The sequence below is a fragment of the Pongo abelii genome, chromosome 5 (assembly GCF_028885655.2).
Source record: "Pongo abelii isolate AG06213 chromosome 5, NHGRI_mPonAbe1-v2.0_pri, whole genome shotgun sequence".
Lineage (NCBI taxonomy): Eukaryota > Metazoa > Chordata > Mammalia > Primates > Hominidae > Pongo > Pongo abelii.
Genome location: NC_071990.2, coordinates 52,701,485 through 52,724,542, shown reverse-complemented (window position 1 = coordinate 52,724,542; position 23,058 = coordinate 52,701,485). Strand labels below are relative to the sequence as shown.

General features: G+C 42.5%; 1 protein-coding gene and 1 pseudogene across 1 annotated transcript; one reads left to right on the top strand and one right to left on the bottom strand.

Annotated features, from left to right (window-relative positions):
- Positions 1–11,407: 11,407 nt before the first annotated feature.
- LOC100446945 (mitochondrial carnitine/acylcarnitine carrier protein-like) lies at positions 11,408–12,243 on the bottom strand (annotated as a pseudogene).
- Positions 12,244–14,247: 2,004 nt separating this feature from the next.
- Positions 14,248–22,035, top strand: IL17F (interleukin 17F). Its single transcript, XM_002816997.4, has 3 exons — positions 14,248–14,351; positions 19,778–19,998; positions 21,548–22,035. The coding sequence occupies exons 1-3, from the start codon at positions 14,319–14,321 to the stop codon at positions 21,783–21,785; spliced, it is 492 nt and encodes a 163-aa protein (XP_002817043.2). The 5' UTR covers positions 14,248–14,318; the 3' UTR covers positions 21,786–22,035.
- The last annotated feature ends 1,023 nt before the right edge of the window (positions 22,036–23,058 follow it).

Here is a 23,058-nt window from a genome sequence, read left to right as displayed (position 1 = left end):
TTAACATAGGGATGATGTATATAGGTTCTAAACTCCCAACCAAACTGGCTCCCAGGCACAACTTTATGTACTCGTGACTGGGGCAGATGAGAAGCGATGGCCCTGCTGCTATATACTAGGCACCATATAAATTATAATAATTAAATCTACCCTGTGACATGGATTTTATTATCTCAATTTTATAGAGAAGGAAATAGGCCTAGAAAGATTAGATAATTTGCCCAGGGTCTCAGAGCTAGAATGTGGCGATCCTACTGGCACTCTTGATTCTTAACTATGGTTTTTTTTTGAGACAGAGTTTTGCTCTTGTTGCCCAGGCTGGAGTGCAATGGCACGATCTCTGCTTGCCACAACCTCTGCCTTCCGGGTTCAAGTGATTCTCCTGCCTCAGCCTCCTGACTGGCTGGAATTACAGGCATGCGCCACCACGCCTGGCTAATTTTGTATTTTTAATAGAGACAAGGTTTCTCTGTTGGTCAGGCTGGTCGTGAACTCCCAACCTCAGGTGATCCACCCACCTTGGCCTCCCAAAGTGTTGGAATTACAGGCGTGAGCCACTGCGCCCAGCCAACTACTGTGTTCTAACCAGCATACTGTGTGCTCCTTTCAAAGGGCTGGGAGTGCTCTGGGGAGCTGGAGGTGGTCAGAGCTACATCTATGAGTGAATCTCGTGGATGGGATGACAGAATTCTAGTGTGACGAGGTGTATGGGTACTGGCATTCAGAGATGAAGTGGAAGACCATCCATAGCTGGTGATGCTGTCTGACCCATCTCAGGGATTTGCCCTGAGAGCAAAGGAGCCTATTTGGCGTGACTGGTGTTTGCTATTTCATATTGTCTCACAAAGCTTGTGCTAGTGTAGTCACTCTAGTTACCAGGAAACTGCCCTGCTGGAGCCTGTTAACATTCTTAAACGAAGAACAACTCATATATATTTTTTTTCCTGTTACAAGTGTTTCATTGGTGAAACACTATAAATAACCATAAGAAATAAATAAAAGATACTTATGATCTAGTCACCCACAGAAAACTTATCTGGTATGTTTTTTCAGATACCTGTCGTTGGATATTTGTTATCAGTTTTTCAGATTACAAATTATGCTGTGATGAAAAACCATGTTGCCAAATTTTGGTGCACATGCTTATTTTACTTAGGACAATTTCCTAGAAGTATAATTGCTGGACCAAAAATAGGAACATTATTAAAGTTTTAGGTATGCCTCACTAACTTGCTGATTTATATATATCCCACATGTATGTATGAAGATGCTTTTATTGTCCTACGTCTTTGCTGACACTGGGTATAATCCTCAATCCCATCCCTACCTTTTAAAAATTGCCACATTTAGTCTGGTTGAGATTTCAAGTTTATTTTTAAGATCTCACACATAGACTTCTCATGACATAATACTTTCAGTAATATCTGCAATTCAGAGTTATGGAAGTGGTTTAAAAATTCTTCCTATTATTAACAGAGAAAGTGCAGAAAAGGCAACTTTTACCACTGTATAAGCTTTGAGAACCTGAGGTGAAAAGTTGGTGGAATATTGCATCTTAAGAACTATCATTGGCTGGGCACACTGGCTCATGCCTGTAATCCCAGCACTTTGAAAGGCTGGGGTGGGTGGATTGCCTGAGCTCAGGAGTTTGTGACCAGCCTGGGCAGCATGGTGAACCCCGTCTCTACTAAAAATACAAAAAATTAGCCAGTGTGGTGGCACGTGCCTGTAGTCCCCGCTTCTTGGGAGGCTGAGGCTGGAGGATTGCCTGAACTCAGGAGGCAGAGGTTGCAGTGAGCTGAGATCATGCCACTGCACTCCAGCCTGGGCAACAGAGCGAGATTTTGTCCCAAAAAAAAAAAACAAAAACAAAAACAAAAAAAACCCACTATTATTGAAATCACCTGGTCTGATCTTTTTCCATTAATCTTCCTAATACAGGCTGGGTGTGGTGGCTCATGCCTATAATCCCAGTGCTTTGGGAGGCCGAGGTGGGTGGATCACCTGAGGTCAGGCATTTGAGACCAGCCAGACCAACATGGTGAAACCCCATCTCTACTAAATACAAAACAAATTAGTTGGGTGTGGTGGCACATGCCTGTAATCCCAGCTACTTTGGGGGCTGAGTCAGGAGCATCGCTTGAACCAGGGAGGCAGAGGTTGCGGTGAGCTGAGATTGTGCCATTGCACTCCAGCCTGGGCAACAAGAGTGAAACTCCATCTCAAAAAAAAAAAAAAAAAATCTTCCTCATACAAAGATAAATGTATAAAAGATAATGTGTAAAGGCTAAAAAGGGTTCAGAATAAAAAGTCCAAAGACTAATTTCATTTCTCATTTTTAGAGAACGGAATTGCTCAAGTATCTTGACCCCAAGTCCTAGGTATCACTTAGAAGGTGCTGCTTGCTTTATAAGTTTGGTCCTCTGACAACGCCCCAACTTTTTTGGTACCAGGGACTGGTTTCATGGAAGACAGTTTTTCCCAGTCCGAGGGTGAATGTGGGGCTGGAGAGCAGATGGTTTTGGGGTGAAACTATTCCACCTCAGATCATCAGGCATTAGATTCTCATAAGGAGCGCACAACCTAGATCCCTCACATGTGCAGTTCACAATAGGATTCCCTCTCCTATGAGAGTCTAATGCCCCACTGATCTGACAGGAGGCAGAGCTCAGGGCTATTCCTATTATAATCATTTCCCTCCTTTGTCAGCACATTGTTAAAGAGCTGATAGTGTTAGACCAGGGAAAAATGGCCCTGAAAGAGCTGGAGAGAGGGATCCCTTTATTTGTAGACAGAGTCTAGAGGGAGTCAAGAGGCCTGGGTCCAGGCCAAGCTTCTCCACCACTGGCTATCTGTAGGAAAGCTATTCAACCCCCATCATCAGCTGAGCGGGTTGCACCAGATTGTTTCTAAAGACCTGTGTGGCTCCTGAATTCTATGATAGCTGCAGATATCAAAGATAAGGAGATGTCTTGCCTGACTTAATGGCTAAACTAATGGGTTTCCAGGTCTAGGGATGACCTGTAAGGTATCAGAGATATCACAGGATAACAAAGTTGCTAGTGGTATTCTCCTGAGTTGTTTAATGCAAAATCTGTATAATCGACATAAATGTGCAATCTACAAGAAGCCTTCTCTGCAGCTTAAACAAGTGCTGGGCTCTGCGTAGCCAAGAACTTTTTCAGTCTTTATTTTTTCCTTGGTGTCCTTTCTCATCCACCTTCCTTTGACACTACCCTGCCCCCAGTGCTTCTCAGGGCCAGAAGCATTAGAGAGAGCAGTGGAATGAGCCCTGCTAACTTAGGAGCTCCTGCCTTCTGCTCTGGAGCCCGGAGGGCAGACACAGGAAGAGCAGGCAGGTTCCACTTTTCCTTCCCAGGTACCTCCCCGTGTTCATTTTTTTTCTCCTTTGCCCTTCATACATCCTTCAAGCCCTTACCTCTGCACAGATGAAGAACTGTCTCTCACAGGAAACCCATTTCATTGTGTCCTTCCACGGCATTTCAACTGAAATTAGGAGAACCTGAGAATCGTCATTCTGAGTCAATTCCGTGCAGGAGTGAAAGTAACACATTTCTCAGAAGTGTGGTTGTTTCAGTGCTCTCACTGGGTCTCTGCTGCCTCTTATTCTCTTCTCAATCCGGATCTTCATGGGAAACGTACAGTTATGACACTTGGAATTTTTAGCATTTGGAGTCATGTGATTGTTTTCCACAGAAGGAGGAAAAAAATGAAAAGGGTAGAAGATATATTACCGCACCCCATATACATGTGTGCATCCATACGCGTGCACGCACACACACATACACAGACACACACACCCCTACTTCCAAGACTGAAATTGTATCTTTAAATGAAATGCCATTTTTTGTTGAATTTCCATAAGATCACAAATTTGGAAGGGACCTTGGAGGTGGTCCAATCCAAACAGCCCCTCCATGCATAACTCCACTCTGGAACATCACTACCAGATGTTCATCAAGCTTTGGTGTTCTAGAGACAGTCCAATCTCTTTCCCTTGTGAAAAATTTCTAAAGTTTTGAAAATATGTGGTGTAACTTTTCTCTTCTCTAGAACATTCCGACTTTAATCATTTTGTTGACAACTTTATGAGTACTGATATATTAGAAATTAAAGGTAGCAAGAAATTAGGTAGAAGAAGAAATAAGCTAGTATTAACATCAAATTAAATCAAGTGAATAAATATCTACAGCTATGGGTAGAATAATTTGCTAGGTGTGTGAGAATGGTGGGAAGGGCAAAAGGCAGAAAGAAGTCACAGTTGTCTCCTTCAACAAGTTTAAGATCCAGAGAGCAGATTAGGAATAAACACTTTAAAATGTAAAAAGCCAAAGCACATACAAATAGCCAAAGCACATGCAAATAGCCGTTCAAGTAGACAGTTAAAAAGTTGTCTCTCATTGTCTCTAGTTAATTGCTAAATGAAGTGTCATGAAAGTATAATGAGAGTTTGGAAGAAGGAAAGACATGAGTGGGTTTTGGGTTTGAGGACGTGGAGATTGAGGTTGGATAGAACCCAGGTGAGCAGAACTGAAATGGTCATTCCAGGAACAAGACACTAGCCTGGAGAGGGTGAAGACTCAGAAATTCAAACTATTTTGTGGAGCAAAAGCAGAAAATTGAGTGTGTCGCATGTGAGGGTTTGGGAAAGGAATTTGCTTTAATAAATGAGGTTGGGGGGCAGGCATGAGATTTGGGCCAATGCCTAAAGGCTTGGAAATTTAATCCTGGGCAAAAATGGAGTGAAAGGTCATCTTTCCGGGCCCAGGCTTGTCATCCCCACCCACCATCCCAAAACTCTGTTGGTTGTCAGTATGACGACTCGGGGAAAGGACAGGAACAAAAGTTGCTGATCCCAGGTTCATCGAACTGAGGAGAAATTTTGGTGGGAGGAAGCCAGGAAAATGTGACAGCGTTTGACAGATGCTCAGCTGGGCTTTCCCCAGGCATTGCATTCTGGCAGCATGTTGATTAATTCCATCCACCTCAACGCAGGAAATCAGCTTGCTTGCTGAGTAAGTGAAGTCTGCACGGAACCCTGGGGAGTTGCTGCCCGCCCGCGGTTGCAAGGACAGACCACGCCCACGGAGGCTGCCGCGGAACGTTGACAAAGAACAGCCTCAGTTTCCCATTATTCTCTTCATCCCCACGCTTGCCAAAGAACCTTCCAAAGTAGGAAGATAGGTATGGTTCTTAGCTATGAGGGAGTGAAGCTCTGAGATTTAAGATGTCTTTTTTTTTTTTTCAAATCTCAATAGCCTTTCAAGGATACTTGAGTCTCAATTTCTGTTTCAGAAAACGTAATGTGTTCCGTGAACCTCACTGCAATTTTATGGGAAGTTCAGCACCTTCCCTAATGTTCCCTAACGAGGTGCATCCCAGGCTTTCATGTGATATGAATCATTTAGGCATCTTGTGAAAATGCAGCCTGATTGAGTAGGTTTGGGATGGGGGCTGGAGAGTCTCCAATTTTAACAAGCCCCCAGGTGCGAACAAGCTAGATGCTGCTGTTCCCAGGACCAAATTTTGAGCAGTAAGATTCTCCTAGATTGCAGGATTGAGGGGTAAGAAAGAGCCAAATTTCTCATTCTAAATCTTGCTCTATCCATACGTGCTGCTTCTCCTTCTGAGGCTGTTGGCCTCTCTCTCTCTCTCTCTCTCTATATATATATATGCTCCATGTAGACGTCATAAACCTGTTCTGTATATAAAGAGGTTTACCTTAGACATGGAAATAATGGAAGAGAACTAAAGAATTAATTAAATAATTAAAGCACAACATACACATTGAAACAATTTGAATATAAGGCTCATGACTCTTAGTTCCCTGGTCATCTCAGATACTAGGAGTTTCTGGCTGGCAGCTCTCCTCATTTCTCTTCTCTCTAGGGTTAACTAAAATTCCTATTATTATAATTATTTTGAAGACAAGATCTTGCTCTGTCACCCAGGCTGGAGAGCAGTGGTAGGATCATGGCTCACTGAAGCCCTGACTGCCTAGGCTCAAGCAATTCTCCCACCTCAGCCCCTCAAGTAGCTGGGACTACAGGTGCACACCACCATGCCCAGCATTTTTTTTATTTTGTGTAGAGATGGAGGCCTCTCTGTGTTGCCCAGGCTGGTCTTGAACTGCTGGTCTCAAGTGATCCTCCCGCCTCAGCCTCCCAAAGTGCTGGGATTATAGGCATGAGCCACTGTGCCTGACCATATTATTTTTTATGTGTAGCAATTTCCCTGTCTTTGCCCTGGAATAAGCTCTGTCTTTGCACTTCCAAAAAGGTAAGTTCTCTTCAAGACAGAAGTGCCATCTGGTCTGATATAAAATTCGCAGCTCTCTTGGAAGGAGAAAACTGTTATGGCAATTTTTTTTTTTTGGTAGCACTTTTTTCTTCCTGTTACCCAGCACAGAGACTGGTACAGAGTGTTTAATAAATGATGTTTCTGCTAACAAGTATATAAAACTTGAATGCAAAAGCATTCACAGGTCCACAGAATAGATTCACAATTGAGAGGTCCCTCATGCGATCTGGAACTTTGTCCAGCCACTTAAACTGTATTCCGTCCGGGATCCTCACACAGCCCTCTGGGGAAACTCCTTTCCGAAGTCTTTTTTCTCCTTACTTTTCTTTTCTCAGCTTTTGTCTCTGATCCCCTTCTCTCACTGCTGTCTCTCCCGGCTTTTTTTTTTCGTCAGAAGATCAGAAATTGCATGCTTTGAGAAAGAGAGAGAGAATGAATGAGAGACAACTACAGAGACAGAAGGGAAAGGAAGACTTCTGTGTTTTTTATGTTTTGTTTACCTATACCCCAAGTAATTTCTATTCTCACAAATATTGGCATATGAAGACCCTAGCACAGCGTTTTCATCTGACAAATAATCATTTCTTTTCTTTTTTTTTTTTTTTTTTTGAGATAAGATCTCGATCCGTTGTCCAGGCTGGAGTGCAGTGGCACGATCACAGCTCACTGGAGCCTTGACCTCCTAGCTAAAGTGATCCCCTCATCTCAACCTCCTGAGTAGCTGGGACTACAAGTGTGTACCACCATGCCTGGCTAATTTTTGTATTTTTTTTGTAGAGACGAAGTCTCACCATGTTGCCCAGGCTGGTCTCCAACTCCTGAGGTCAAGCTATCTACCCTCCTCGGCTTTCCAAAGTGCTGGGATTACAGGCGTGAGCCACCGCACTCATACCTAATCATTACATTGAAAAAGAAGGGTTAGTTTCTATGAATTGTGATTTTGTGGAGATTCTAGAAAGTGCATAATGGTTTTGAATATTTGACTCAAACAAATAGGAAACATTGAATTAGTAGGTTCAAAAAAGGCTGAAACTGGAAATCTTTTGCATTAAAAGGAAAAAAAAAAAACCCCAAGAATGATGTAGAGTTTGTGGGGTCTGTAGTTTTCTGCTTTTTGGGAGAGGCTCACTTCCTTTTTACTCTGTGGTCCCTGGCTCCACTTCTTGGAAGGTTTAAAAATTTTATTTTTTCTCCCTGTAATCTCTTTGGTCACATCTGACATGGTGTTGGTGAATATACCTTTCTTAGAGCTTTAGTTCTTGTTCTTTGATGGTTGGGAGACTGAGGATTGGTTCCTGATTAATTTCTAGAGCTCTCTCAAAAACTTAGTGAACTTCTAATCTGAGTCAATTCTTTTTGAGGCATAATTCCTAGAACGTTTCTATTTCTTTGTTTCTTCATTTCTATAACTCTGTCTTGATTTGATGGCAGATTACTAGAACTATACTTTTACACTTTTAATTGAGTCCTTTTATCCAGTTAAACATTTTTTTCCAGATGCTTCATTCTAATTCTTGCCCTTCGGTAATTTACTTGGTTGAAAGGTTTTATTGTGCATTTCTCTTTCAAAGGCTTTTTCAGTCTTCTATTGCAACCTTACATGGCTCTGAATTTCTTAATTTCTTTTCTTTTTTTTTTTTTTTTGAGACAGAGTCAATTGCTCTGTTGCCCAGGCTGGAATGCAGTGCCGTAATCTCGGCTCACCTTTGCCTCCAGGCTCAAGTGATTCTCCTGCTTCAGCCTCCACAGTAGCTGGGATTACAGATGCCCACCGCCATGCCTGGGTAATTAGGGTTCTGAATTTCTGAACTGTCTTCATTTCCTTTCATTTTTATTTATCAACCTGCCAACTCTTTCCTGAGCTCATCTCTTTCATGTGTTACTTTGCCAGATGCAGACAACAGTATCCAAACACATGCAACTAACATTCTGTTTTCTAATCTCTTTCTCTAGAGCTTCAAGTTTATTAGGTACAAGATCTGCCTCTCAAGTTATTGCAGGCAATGGTTTAACTAAATGTTTTGCCATTGTAGAGTGTGGATTATCATCTATCCAGCTTATAATTTTATTGCCATTATGGCATGCTACCTGACCACTGTTTCATGCTTTCTGTTATGATAGCACTTTACTTCAAAGCATAAATTTCTGTAACTGCAGATATACTGTCATGTTGCAGTAGTATATCTTGATTAGATGCACTTTTTTTCTTTTTTCTTTTTGAGAGAGGGTCTCACTCTGTAACCCAGGCTGGAATGCAGTGGCACAATCTCTGCTCACTGCAGCCTCAACCTCCCGAGTAGCTGGGCTCAAGTGATCCTCTGGCCCCAGCCTCCCAATTAGCTGGGACTACAGGTGTGCATCACTACACCCAGCTAAGTTTTGTATTTTTTGTAGTGGGTTTTGCCATGTTGCCCAGGCTGGTCTCAAACTCCTGGCCTCAAGTGATCTGCCCTCCTTGGCCTCCCAAAGTGTTGGGATTACAGGCGTGAGCCACCACACTTGGCTAGATACCCCTTTTTAAAATGAGAATAAAACCTTTTAAAAGTTGGATTTGTTAAACTAAATGTGTACATTTATTTTATCATTATTCCCAGCAATCTCATGTTATTATCTTACTGGTTTATATGTGCATGTTCACTTTTTTCCATGACTATTTTAAGCTCATTAAGGTAGAGACTGTAATAATATAGTCTATTGCCTGTGCTAGTAGCCCCAACAAAATGTATCATGGCTCCAAGCACATATGAGGGCATGAAAACGTCTTGCTGATTTGGATTTTTGAAGAACTATAATATTTTACCACATTTGAGGCTGTGTGTAACTCATTGCTAAGACAACAGAGTCTTTTGGTATCTCTTTTTGTGGGCTCTTGGAGTTGACTGTAGTCATCTCACTGTCAGTGTGTTGAATAATGGCTCCAATGCACTATTGAAACTCTTAAAGCTGGTGACAGCTTAGATCATGAGTGGTATAGAGCCAGTCAGTGAAGGGTTCCACCATAGTCAGCCGTGTGCCCATCATATGTTCATTGTGTCCCTGGTATTAGCACATGATTTACATTATAGGAAGTGCTCAATGAATGTTAGATGAGATAAGAATCTGGATCTGTTGATTTAGTTTGAACTCAGTGATAGCCAGTTACCAGTTTGGCATCCTGATAAGACAGTTGTTTTTACCCCAAGGGGAAAAACTGTGACCAAAGTCAGTGTTTCCTCCTGCTTACATAAAGAACCATTTTGTTCTCCCCTGCAATCTAGCAAATCCTCTTGTTTTGAATTAGATACTCTTGGTTCCAACTGATTTATTCGTTCTTTCTTTCAAGAGAGCTGGTATATTCTTCTATGCATTGAGGTGCAGCTCTGAATGGAAAAGAGATCACTGAAGAAAATGAGTGACTCAATCCACTCCATTTAGTACACATTTAAAGGTCTATTGCACATGTTGCTTTGGGAGCATGAGTGATACAAGCAAAGATGAAAACATGGCTCTTGATTTCATGGAGCTAGCTTCACTGTGCACATGGAAGGTCACTCCTGGGGAGGCCTTGAAAATTCTCCATAAGATGGGCTTAGGGGGTTCAGTCTGGCTAGAAGGGGTTGGCCAGGGGACTTGAGTCTGTCTTTGCATAGAATACACTGTTTAATCTAGATTGTGTATTTGAGGATGTATATTTGGAGAAGGAGGCTGGTAGAGATTATTGGGAAGAGGGGTAAAGTTACCCAAATATATGAAGACCCCAGGGAACTATCCTAAAACATGTATGTGAGGGCAAGATACACAAGTATTGGCACAAGAGGTTGAGGAAGGGAACAATGCCTGAAAGGGTGATTTGAGGAAATCTTTTTGTAGAAGTTACACTTCTGGTTGTTCCAGAGAGAGGTGCAGAGGACTGCACAGGCATGGAGGGGAGCAGGGTGGATGGAAGGCCTGTGATCACAGAATTTTGATCAGTCTTGGAGGGCCTTCCAATGAACCTAAGAACAACTTTCTCTTCATTTTCTTCATGTGAAGAAAATGGCAAAGAGTTGTTCGAACATGTTACGCTAGAGGAAAATAACTTTGCCTTGCTAGAACGTGTCCTGCCTTGTGAAAAGATGATGTGTAATTTAACCCGATCTTAATGGATGTAAAAAAAGATAAGTTACTGTTTTTTGGGGAATGTCTGTGTATCTCTAGGGCACAATGCCTGACATATAGAATGTGTTTAACAAATGTTTGACAACCTGAACTGAACTGAGACAAATTAACTTTTTGCAGGTCATTTAAATTTCATGTCAGAGCATTTAAAGCCTTCTTTTTTTCCTTCAAAAATTAGAAACAACATTTATTGTTTCTTGTTAAAATATGGCGCTTTCATGAGAAAAGAGTGTGCAGAAAGAGCCTTCCTTCACCCTGGGTTTTCTCACTTATCCCAGCAGGCTGGGACTGTCCTCACTGTGTAGAAAGGAAAGTTTTTCACCTATTCTTGGGAAATTAGGCTACTCTACTCTAGTTTTACTTTTGATTACTTGTGTAAAAAAAAAAAAAAAGGCAAAATCCAATAGCTAATAGGTTATCTCTTCCTGGGCATATATGCCCAGTCCACTTGGACACAGAAGAGGGGCTCAAGTCCAAATCCCCATGTGTAGCCCAGGATTAGGTGATACCCTGGAAATCAAGTGGGTGTTCCTGGCTAGGGATTGAAGACGATCTCAGCCCCTGGTCAGCTGGTTGAAAACATCCAAAGTGCCTCCAGCGAGAAGCTGAGATTACCTCTTTAATGAGAAACACTTTGGGTATGGTAGGGCCAACCATCAACTGGTAGGCAGTATTCTTGCCACAGGTAGTATCTGGTCTAGAAACTACTAGATTTCCAAATCCCCTTAAGGTCCCTTACATTGACAAGAATGAATTCAAGTTGTGAAATGACACACCAAGTTATACAAGGTAAAGGATGTCATTAAGGCAATAGTCTCACCAAGTCCATGTGCAGAGCTCTGATCCCACTGTCTCCTCCCTTCACTCTCCAAGTCTGCTTAGTTCTGCCCACTACTCTACCTTCTCAGTGACAGTTCCAGCATCCAGAAGTCTTGAGCAGCCTTCTGCCTCACAAGTCGGGGGTGGCCCAATTAAGAAACTTCATGGCAACTTCAAGGCCAAGGAAACAGGCCGCATTGGCTGGGAGGGCTTGGGTCATCACTGCATCAGACCCTTTAGACAAGGATGTGATTCCTTCATCCCAGATCAGCTCCCTCAGCACATCTCCAAAACCATTAGGATATTTCCCAGGAGGTGCAGTCTGGAAGGGAGACTTGAGCACATCTTGGGGGACTGCCATAGCCCAGTTGAAGATCCCTGCAATGCACCCAGCCACCAGGATTCAAGGCACACTGAGCTCATGGACCCTCTTTCCTTCCAGAGTGAAGATATTTTTTAGCCATTCATATGTCGTGAAATACGTTTCGCTAGCTGGAACATCTCACATAAGGGTAAGCACGGTCCCTTTGTAGATGCCTTGGATCTGAAACTCCTGGTACAAATTCTTTGCACAGTCCAAGGTTCCAGTGTACTTGGTTTCCCCTGAAGAAGGCTGAAAGTGTAACAAGCACTTGATGGGTTCTCCAGGTGTCATGATGCCTGTGGTGAATGTACCAGATAACATCCCAGCTGCAAGCAGCTGGGGATAGCTGAGAACATCCTCTAGGTGTTTCTGTCATAGAAAACACAGCACACAGCAAACATGGGGGTGACACCGATGATAGGGGCAGCCGTTCCCTGATATAGCCCTGTGATGCCCCTTCTAAGAGTCTTTGGGAGAGAGTCAAAGGTCCCAGAGTACATGGGAGGCTGTCTAGGCAAACTCGGTGGCTGTGTCTGCAGTCGGACCTTGACAGTGTCCAGAGGGTGCCCCATGAACACCAGGCACATGCCACCAAAGCCGCTGGCCAGCAGGTTCTTGAGCGGGCTGATGGGCTTTGGCTGGTCGGCTATGGTCAGTCCGCCTATCCCTCAAGTCTGTCAGTTCCTGGGCCGTCCTGGCTCTGCTGCCCCAGCTGCAGCGCCAGGGCTGCCAATCTTGCATTTAAAGGCTTCTACTTGCTAATTAATTTTGGTTAAAAAAAATCATTCTTAGAGATAGCCAAGGTAATGGGCATTTAAGTGTTGTATAAATGTGATTTTATATATATGTATATTTGTCCATGGCTCCTGGTTCATAACTCCCACAGCCCTCATTATATCCTAAGTGATAAAAATAATAAGCATATCTTTTGTTAGGGTATTTAGCTTTCTTGTCTTTGGTTCCTGAAGCAGCTTCAGACAGCTTCAGAGCAATAAAGGTGAAAAAGACAGTCTTTTATTGTAATGTTGGGGCACTTTAGGCTTAAGAAATAGGCCTCAGAAAAAAGAATCTCCCTCTCTGAACTTCTCCTGCCCACCTTTTCTCCCCAAGACCATAGAAACGGAAAATATCCTGTCATCTAACGTCACCCCCACACCTTTTGTCTTGGAGCTGGTCATAAGGAAATTCTTTGATTTACCTTGTTCTAATCATAGGCTGTAAGACCCTCAATTCAGGAAGGGTCCTCCCCTCTACCCAGGAGGACGGAAGGCTGCTCAGAGAGGCTAAGAAGAATCTGAACAGACAGGCCTGGCTGAGTTTCCTCATTCAACCTATTAATATCAGGTTATACCCTTTTTATCCAATCACATTTGTTTACAGTTTTCCATATTGTAATCATGTTGCCCAATGAAGACTCCATAAAAGGCCCAAGAGGATGGGATACAAAGAGCCTTTGGACTGCTGAACTTGTGGAAGTTCTAAGAAAGGTAAACAGTAACTCATTCCTGTGCTGGGAGGGTGGTGCACCCCAGCTCCATGGGAAGGAACACTTCTGTGCTTGTGACCCTTTCAAACCTTGCCCTATGTATCTTTTCATCTGGCTATTGACTTCTATCCTTAAAAATATCCTTTAGAATATACTGGTAAATATAAATTAGTGTTCCCTAAGTTTTGTGAGCTGTTCTAACAAATTAATCAAGCCTAATCAAACTCAAGGGGTTTGTGGGAACCTGAACTTGAGGCCAGTCGGTCAGAAGTCCCAGAGGCTTGGACCTGTGATTGTTGCTTAAAGTGGGAGCAGTTTTGTGGGACTGAGCCCTCAGCCTGTGGGATCTGACTCTACCTACCTGGAGATAGTGTCAGAATTGAATTGGATTAGAAGATGCCTAGCTGGCATTGGATGCCGTATTGATTGCTTGCTGGTTGATGGAGATAAATCCCCACATATATGGTCATGGAAATCTCTTGTGTTGCTGGTTGTGGTGTAACAGCAGAGGAAAACAGTTTGTTTTTTCAACAGAATGAATAATGATTATTTATTAAGCACCAGTAGGAGTCTAAACATGGGGTCAAAAAATAATTAGTTCAGGGAGATAAAAAAACTAAGAGGGTATATCATTTCTGAATTTTTCAGATGTCATTCTTTTCTTTAGTTTTGTTTTCCCATTCATAAAATGGAGGTAAAGATAGTTTAGTACCAAGGCTCCTCTAAGGATGAGTTTTCTCCCATTTAAATCACGATTCATATTGCATGACTAGAAAGTAGAACATACGGTCTGTGACAAGGGTGTTGGCAATTTGTGGAAGAACAAAAAAGATTTGACAACAATTTCTAACTTGGTTCATCTCCGTAGTAAATTAAAAATTTTGCTCTGATTTGTGGGCAATGGGGGTGGAAGTAGGGTAGAAGGAAAGAAAAATTTGGTCCTTTTCCTGTCATCCCTTTCTTTAGGGTCCCCCTTTTGTTCCCCTTCGGGAAATGGAATAAAAAAAAAAACCCTGCATTCGTCAGTAACTCTGGGTCAACCACAACTTAAAGACAGTAAGCAGGTCAATCGAAACAGGGGCAATGATTGCTATAAAACTAACAGGTACTCTCATTGATAGAACACAGGCATACACAGGAAGATACATTCACAGAAAGAGCTTCCTGCACAAAGCAAGCCACCAGCGCAACATGACAGTGAGGACCCTGCATGGCCCAGCCATGGTGAGTAGCAGCAATCATTCTGGTTTAAGGACAGTCATGCCTAGGATTTCAGAAAACAGAATCCTAAGGAATTAGGTTTGATTGGGGTCTTTTTGGAATTACTTCTTTAAAAAACAGAGATGACTTTAATTTTGACTCCTGTCTGGTGGAGAAAAAGAAAAAAATAACTAGAAAAGTTATAATGGCATAAAAATGCAGTTCCTGGCCAGGCATGGTGGCTCATGCCTGTAATCCCAGCACTTTAGGAGGCCAAGGCAGGCGGATCACATGAGCTCAGGAGTTCGAGACCAGCCTGGCCAACATAGCAAAACCCGGTCTCTACTAAAAATAAAAAAATTAGGTTGAGCCTGGTGGCTCATGCCTGTAATCCCAGCACTTTGGGAGGCTGAGGTGGGTGGATCACTTGAGGTCAGGGGTTCGAGACCAGCCTGGCCAACATGCAGCATGGTCTCTACTAAAAATACAAAAATTAGCTGGGCGTGGAGCAGTTGCCTGTAATCCCAGCTACTTGGGAGGCTGAGGCAGGAGAATGGCTTGAACCTGGGAGGCGGAGGTTGCAATGAGCCAAGATCACGCCACTGCACTCCAGCCTGGGTGACATAGCGAGACTCTGTCTCAAAGAAAAAAAAATGCAGCTCCTCACCCAATGGCTTTTGCCCAGGTGGTGTTAGTGTGTACAGTCCTTGGCATCACAGACAACTAGCATGTTCTCTCCTGTGGCCATCCATTATAGAGTCAGGTTGGCCTGAAATTCTTATCTCATGGTGGGAGCTTGGCCAGCCCTTTAGTGATTACGTACATATACATTTTAACCAAGGAAACGGGCCTCAAGAGGTTTAATGATTCCCCTGAGACTACAGGACTGCCCTGGATGGAAGAAAGGAAATCACCCAGTGTTGACTTTGGACAGCTCCTAGAGAAGGGAGATTTCCCATGTCTCTGATTGCTATTTATTTATTTTGCACCATCTCATTCTTCTTGGAGGAAAGAGAGATGTTAATGCAATGAAAATCTAGCCCCAGCAGGTCCGGAATCTTGCCTGGCATTAGTCAGATAAGGCCTGGGAAGAATTTACTATAGAGGTACATGAAAACAGGGGTTAGGAAATCCTGCATCATATTATTGGCTTAGATAATTTCCTTTTTTTCTCCTTTTACAAGCTGTACAACTTAAAAGAGCTTGAATATCATAAAAGGTTCATGGCATATAGCAATGGTATGTTTTATTTTATATTTATGTGTTATTTTAAAGATTACATGTAGCTCAGCAAAGTGCCATATTTAGGGGCATAGGCTTTGATGTCAGGCAGACCTGTCTCCACTGCTTGCTAAATGTAGGATTTTGGGTAAGTTATTTATCTTCTCTGTTCCTCCATTTCCTCAACAGTATGGTGTGGATAACAATGGCATCTTTCTCATGGAATTTATTGGGAGGATTAATTAATATCTTTGAGAATAAATGAGTCTGTACTGGCAGATTTGTGTATGCTTAATTTTCAGTTAATTTGGCCATTCTAATAAACAACGACTGATAATGATAGAGAAAGCATTCAGTAAGTGTTAACTGTTCATATTAATATTGTTATTATTATTCTGGAAATTCTGATCAATCCACTGAAGTAGATGTGAATGCTTTCCACTTTATATAGATGAACAAAAGCTCAATTAGGCTATTTATTTAACATTGCTGGATACTGTAAGCACAAGAACTGGCACACCAATCTAAGCTTTCTGTCTCCACATACAGTATGCTTCCCTTTGAATGGTTCAGAGGCAAGATTTCTGAATTTAAAGCCATTGCATCCAAGCAATTCTGTTGGGTAGCTTTTTTGTGCTCCATAGCTATTTCTATTTCTAGTTTCCTTAAATAAATCTGTTGGGTTGTCAGCAAGAAACATAACAGTTCAAGCAGCATTGGAATAGGATTAGAAGTTGAGAGGTGCAGGCAGATAGGACATCCTCAATAAGTAGTTGAGGCAAATTCTCATGGACCTAGAGGTTGGCCAGGTGCATGCTTACATGTGTTCACACATTGCTGGTGAGTATAGAGGATGGATGTTCAGGTTGCTCAGGTGGGTTCACATTAGAGTGAGGTGCAAAGCTAGGCTGAGAAGGTTGGTGTCCTGTTACACCTCACCTTCACCTGGTGCTTTCCCTTGCCTCTGTCCCCTATTCTACAGATCGAGAGCGATATCTATCATCTGCTTTACAGGTGGCATATAAGAGTTCAAGTCATGCTCTGGATTTCTCTGAGAGGTGCTGTTTAAATCATTCTTAAGAACCAGCAACAGCCTGGTTCAGAGCCCCTGCTCTGTATTACATAACCACTAAAATCTACAGTTTCAGATCAAAGCTTTGTGGAGCAAATTGGAGTAATTTGCAGACATCATCTGATTTCCTGATAACAAGCTATGTGACCTACAACACTTAAGCACATCTAGTACAGCTGTCACATTACTTAAAATACTTGGCTCTTCTAATGAGACAAAACTAAGATTAATGTTGGTAATAATAAAAATGACCTTCAATGACAATAGCACTGACTACTGACACCTAGGTTTGAGTCCCCAGACTGGTACTCATAGGCTGGTGAACCCAATCAAGTTATTTATTCCCTCTGGGACAGAACTCTTTCATCTGTCTAATTGGGATAATCAATACTAGCTCTGATTACCTCACCAGGTAGTTGTGAAAATCCAGTGTTTAAAGAGATGTAAAAGAATTTTCTAATATACTCTAAGAATATTTAAGCAAATGTAATAATGACTTGTTAGAAGCATGGTAATTATTGCTAAATCATATAACTCCAATGTATGTATTTAAAAGTTTTCATAATGAAGATTAACAGTGATTCAGTGAGTATGACACAGAGGAGGAAAGAGAAAACACAAAGGAGGAATTTACTTAAGAACCCTAAAGATGTGATTGGTAGGCTTGGGAAGTTACCTAAGGCCCTCTAATATAAGATGGCATCTTTAAAAAAAAAAAAAGTCATAGCAGGCCAGGCGCAGTAGCTCAGGCCTGTAATCCCAGCATTTTGGGAGGCTGAGGTGGGCAGATCACTTGAGGTCAGGAGTTCAAGACCAGCCTGACCACATGATGAAAGCCTGTCTCTACTAAAAATACAAAAAATTAGCAGGTGTGGTGGCGCATGTATGTAATCCCAGCTACTCAGAAGGCTGAGGCAGGAGGATCACTTGAACCTGGGAGGCGGAGATTGCAGTAAGCCGAGATTGTGCCACTGTACTCCAGCCTGGGCGACAGAGTGAGACTCCATCAAAACAAACAAACAAACAAACAAACAAACGCCATAGCAATTTGTCAAGACAGAAGGTATATGAGTGTAAATTCCACATCTATTTAGTCCACTGTGTAGCACAATATAGAGTTAGCAAGAGTCGCCAGTATTGGATACTTATCAAATATGCTGCCAGTGTTCTTCATGATTTATATGGATCATCTCATTTAATCTTCACTTTTTTTTTTTTTTTTGAGGAAACAGAATCATAGCTTCTAAGAGTCCTGGAATTGAGTTACAGACCCTGGACTTCTGACTCTGACGCCCATGCCCTGAGCTACCACACTATAAAGTCAAGAACTAGTTGTTGAATGAACGAACGATTGTGGGGGATGAAAGTTGATGATTGCTGATTATCTAAAGGCAAATCAGCCTCATTCTGACTTTTCTGGGTCAACCTTGCTTTCAGCTTCTTTTAGTATCAGCTTCCTCAGTATGGCAAATGGACACTATGACCTTTTTGTTTACTCTTATTGTTTTTTGTCTCTAGTATCTGCAAAATATGAAAAGGAGGGCCTTTGAAACCAACAAGTCTAATCACCTTCCCTACCTTAACTCATGGAAGGTGTGAGCCTGAACAATGCTAAACCTAGAGAATAAAAGCAACTTATCTTCAGCTCTTCTTTTTTTTTTTTTTTCCAAGAAGGAGTCTCGCACTGTCGCCCCAGCTGGAGTGCAGTGGTGTGATTTCGGCTCACTGCAACTTCTACCTCCCGGGTTCAAAGGATTCTCCTGCCTCAGCCTCCCGAGTAGCTGGGATTACAGGCGTGCACCACCACGCCTGGCTAATTTTTATATTTTTAGTAGAGATGAGGTTTCACCATGTTGGCTAGGCTGATCCTGAACTCCCAACTTCAGGTGATCCGCCCACCTCAGCCTCCCAAAATGCTGGGATTACAGGCGTGAGCCACCACACTCAGCCTTCAGCTCTTCTTCTGTATTATGTTGAGAGTTGGTGATGGGCCTTGCTCATCCCCAGTAAGGGTCAGTGGCAATGGTGGGTGAGCAAAGCATGGTTGTGACAAAGGGAATCTGGCAAGATTTTTAGCTTTTCTTTTCATTAGGTCTTCAGTGCACTTTCATTCTTTGCGCATTCCTATAACACCAGATAAACTGGCATTTCAACGTAAGTATAAAAAAAATGCTCCAGAGCTAAAGAGAAATAGTTTCCATATTCTCTGTTGTCGTGCATCATTAGTGCCCCGGTTTCTTTCAATTAGCATGGATAATTGGAACTTTGCTATTGTTGGTTTTGCATAATGTTTTTCTTAATGCAGTGAGCTTCACTATATAGTTCAATTTAGCTGTATCATTTTGTTCACTCATTCACTCACTCACTCTTTCATTCATTCCAAAAGTGTTTATGGAACATGTGTAATATGCAGGAACTTACAATCTAATGGGTGTAGATCTGACAGGAACACAAATACTACATTTCCAGACAATTAAAAAATGCCTCTTGAGTGCTAGATGACCAACGTTTTATAATTTAAGGATAATAAACATACTTCTGATTGAACCATTTTAGGGACTGTTCTTAGAGGAGATCACATCTGAGCTGGGCCTTAATGGAAGGGTAGGATTTTGACAGACAGAGTATTCTAGGCAGTGTATTCTAGGTAGAGGGATGGCTCCGAAGAAGGATTTTGTGGGAGATTCATGGGATATCAAGTTGGAAATAAAAACAAGAGCTATCGTTTATTAAGCCTCTATTTTTCTTATACAGATTTATAGGTGTTTTATATAGAACATTCTATTTACTCTCATTAGTAGTCTCATAAAGTGAGCATTATTATCCAGCTGGAAGGAAGAGAAACTGGAGGCTCAGCAAGGAAGCCAGATGGGATTTTAACTCAATCTCAGACCCTAGTATCTTTCTGTCTCACTGTTTGGGAGCTTTTAGTCTATGGAGAGCTTCAGTTACTAGCTAGGCTAATGAGTTTAGTTCTCAGTTTGGCACCTTGATACCTTTAGGTGTGAGTGTTCCTATTTCCAGGTGAGGAACTGAGGTGCAATGAGAAGCCCTGATCCCATAAAAGGACAGGAATGCTGAATTCCGCCAGACCATGCATCTCTTGCTAGTAGGTGAGGCGAGTCTCTAACTGATTGCAGCGTCTTCTATTTTCCAGGTCAAGTACTTTCTGCTGTCAATATTGGGGCTTGCCTTTCTGAGTGAGGCAGCAGCTCGGAAAACCCCCAAAGTAGGACACACTTTTTTCCAAAAGCCTGAGAGTTGCCCGCCTGTGCCAGGAGGTAGTATGAAGCTTGACATTGGCATCATCAACGAAAACCAGCGTGTTTCCATGTCACGTAACATCGAGAGCCGCTCCACCTCCCCCTGGAATTACACGTAAGTGCAAACGAGACTGATCTTCACATTCTTTGGAAAAATATGTTAATTCATTCTAATCATAAAGTAGAAAATGTAGAATACATAGAAAAAATAAAAGGGAAAATCCTTTTAACAATGAAAATTTCACTATCTGGGAGCTCATATCTTTCTTGTTTTGAAATAGGTTCACCTTTGTGGTTGACGGTCCTAATATTTTGCTTCCACATTCTCATAGACTTTGTGCTTTTTTCTGCTTCATGTAGTTCTAGGATAGAATTCACAAATTTTCCTGTGTTGGAAGAGAGGGTTCTTTAAAGCAGATTGCATAATTATCTCCTCATGAGGATAAACGGGAAACAGAAAAGTCAGTTTAAGGAGATTCACTCAGATTAGACATTATCCTTTAAGGAGTGGGAATAAGTGGAGGAGAAAGGCCAGTCTGGGAAATGGGATGTTAGGTGGAGAGCTTCAGGGTACAGTCTTGTAATTTGGCATTAAGATACAGGTTCTTGGAACACCAAGCACTCCCTCATACTCTCCAAATGTAAATATAAAAGTAGATTCCAGGGACAATTGAAGTGCTTCTGGGGTTGTCACATAGCTTCTCATGTGAGTGTGTTATGAGAAAACCTTGGGACTGTAGTGCCCCCTGCCTCGAACTGGGAAGATGTGGAGAGACCAAAGAATGACTTGGACAAGTCCAGCTTAGCGAGTGGATGAGTTTATTAAGACTTACATATGGGGCGCCCTAGGGCCACAGCAGGACAGATCTAGAGATCCGCTCTGCCTCCCATCTCTAAGCTGCTCTTTAGTGAATTTTCTGGCTCTTTGCCTACTGTGTGTGTCCAATGGGACTGTTTTCCTTGGTAGGTCCTCAGATACTCTCTGAGATGTTTGGGTTCTCAGTGGCCTGCTCCTCGGCTGTGCATGGTGGCCTTGGCTCACTGCCCATCCTTCAGGGTTCAGATAGTGGACACACACCCTCAAGTAACCTGGTGGGAGTCCTGTCACACTACAAGTGGAGTATGTACAATGTCAAGCTGGCAGGATAAATGTTGCGGTCTTTATGCCTCCAGGCAGAGGGGCCTATTAAAGGAGAAATGGAGAGAAGGTCTGAGATTCACAGACATCTGAGACTGTGGCTTTCCTTTCCAAGCAGCAGGCTCTGTAGACCAACTAGTGACAGAAGACTGACTAGTGACGTTCAATCTCCAGGCAGAGAATAAAGAAATAATAGTAATGCCAATGAAAGATCTAATGTTAATTGAATGCTAACATTTGTACAGTGGGGTATTTTATATGTACTTGTATCACTGAGTATTCTCAACAGTCACATGAGAAAATGGAATATGAAAATCCCCATCTTATAGTTAAGGAAACTGAGACTTAGAAAGGTAAGCCACTGCCAGAGGCTGGTGTATGCTTCCAGGCTGTGTGGCTCCAGACCCTGTGCCACAGCCCTGCAGAACTGCCTCCCTGCAGGTGAACACCAAGTGCTGTGGGGCTCTCATTCGCTGTCTTTCTCCCCCATGCCTCACCATTGTGCTTTGGCTTGCTCCTCCTGCAGTGTCACTTGGGACCCCAACCGGTACCCCTCAGAAGTTGTACAGGCCCAGTGTAGGAACTTGGGCTGCATCAATGCTCAAGGAAAGGAAGACATCTCCATGAATTCCGTTCCCATCCAGCAAGAGACCCTGGTCGTCCGGAGGAAGCACCAAGGCTGCTCTGTTTCTTTCCAGTTGGAGAAGGTGCTGGTGACTGTTGGCTGCACCTGTGTCACCCCTGTCATCCACCATGTGCAGTAAGAGGTGCATATCCACTCAGCTGAAGAAGCTGTAGAAATGCCACTCCTTACCCAGTGCTCTGCAACAAGTCTTGTCTGACCCCCAATTCCCTCCACTTCACAGGACTCTTAATAAGACCTGCATGGATAGAAACAGAAAATATTCACAATGTATGTGTGTATGTACTACACTTTATATTTGATATCTAAAATGTTAGGAGAAAAATTAATATATTCAGTGCTAATATAATAAAGTATTAATAATTTAAAAATACTTCAGGTGTTTGTTTGCAATCCCAGCTTGTACTCACAGACAGTGTAGCCCTACACATTTTGGAATTCTATATGCCTATCGTTTGTTTTTCATATTTCCTCATCAGAGCACCAGTGTTAGAGTTGTTTTGTTATTAATGGTGCTTGGAGGTTGGTTACATAGAAAGTTAAGGAAAATGGGGCAAACAGAACTCAGGTTCCCTAGTGACACTTTCCTGCTTCATTATCCCAACTACATTATTTTACAAAGCAAGTACTTCTTGGCCACTGTGCTAGCCAGTGGAGACACAAAGAAAAGTAAGAAATGCATATGGAAGGGCCACGTGTTGATAGAGGCCATCCAAAGAGCCCCTGGTCATAACGGCCATGGTGGCCACTTTGTTTCCTCCTCTGACTTCTGGGCCCTTTAGGGGTCACTGTTTGTCTTTTGTCCATCTCTTTCACATCTTAGGGGCACACAAGCTTCCAGATTCTGATCTCCATGCCACTCTGAGGAAACTCAGAGGTCTTCTGGAGCTTCTGTTGCACACCACATTTTCTCCTTTACTTCCACCATGCCACTAACTCAGAGCACATCTGCAATGCTGCTGCCTCCCAGGTACCAGAGAGAAAGTGGGCTCTAAGTTCTCACTCCCACCTAGGACTTGGCTTGAGGCTGGGCAGTCAGCAGGAGCCTGGCTCCCATTTTGAACTGTTTAGTCTGTTGGTGGGTGTGGAATTGGAGTGGTTGGGGAGGCTAACTCTTTCTCTATCTCTTTGCTCCAGAATCTTGTGCTTAGGATATAAATATTGACTTTTGTACTTAAAATGTTCAGGTTCTTAACATGTAAAATACCTTCCTCTCATAGCTATCAGCTTCACAGTTTTGCTGTGAATTTCACAAGTTCATTGTGATGCTCACATCTGTGGAAGAAAGTTTTCTGTTCATTTGGGCAGTAATAGCTGTACCCTAGGGGTAGTGCATGTAAAAAGCCCTCTGTCTGAGTAGTGGGGGAAGTATAAAGGAAATTTCAGGGGGAAAA

What these genes read in the sequence shown, in the direction of transcription:
- IL17F (XM_002816997.4), top strand. Translation starts at nt 14,319, where the DNA reads ATGACAGTGAGGACCCTGCATGGCCCAGCCATG. An exon ending in CCCTGCATGGCCCAGCCATG is followed by an intron (nt 14,352 to 19,777) that starts GTGAGTAGCAGC and finishes TCTATTTTCCAG; the next exon opens with GTCAAGTACTTTCTGCTGTC. An exon ending in ACCTCCCCCTGGAATTACAC is followed by an intron (nt 19,999 to 21,547) that starts GTAAGTGCAAAC and finishes CTCCTCCTGCAG; the next exon opens with TGTCACTTGGGACCCCAACC.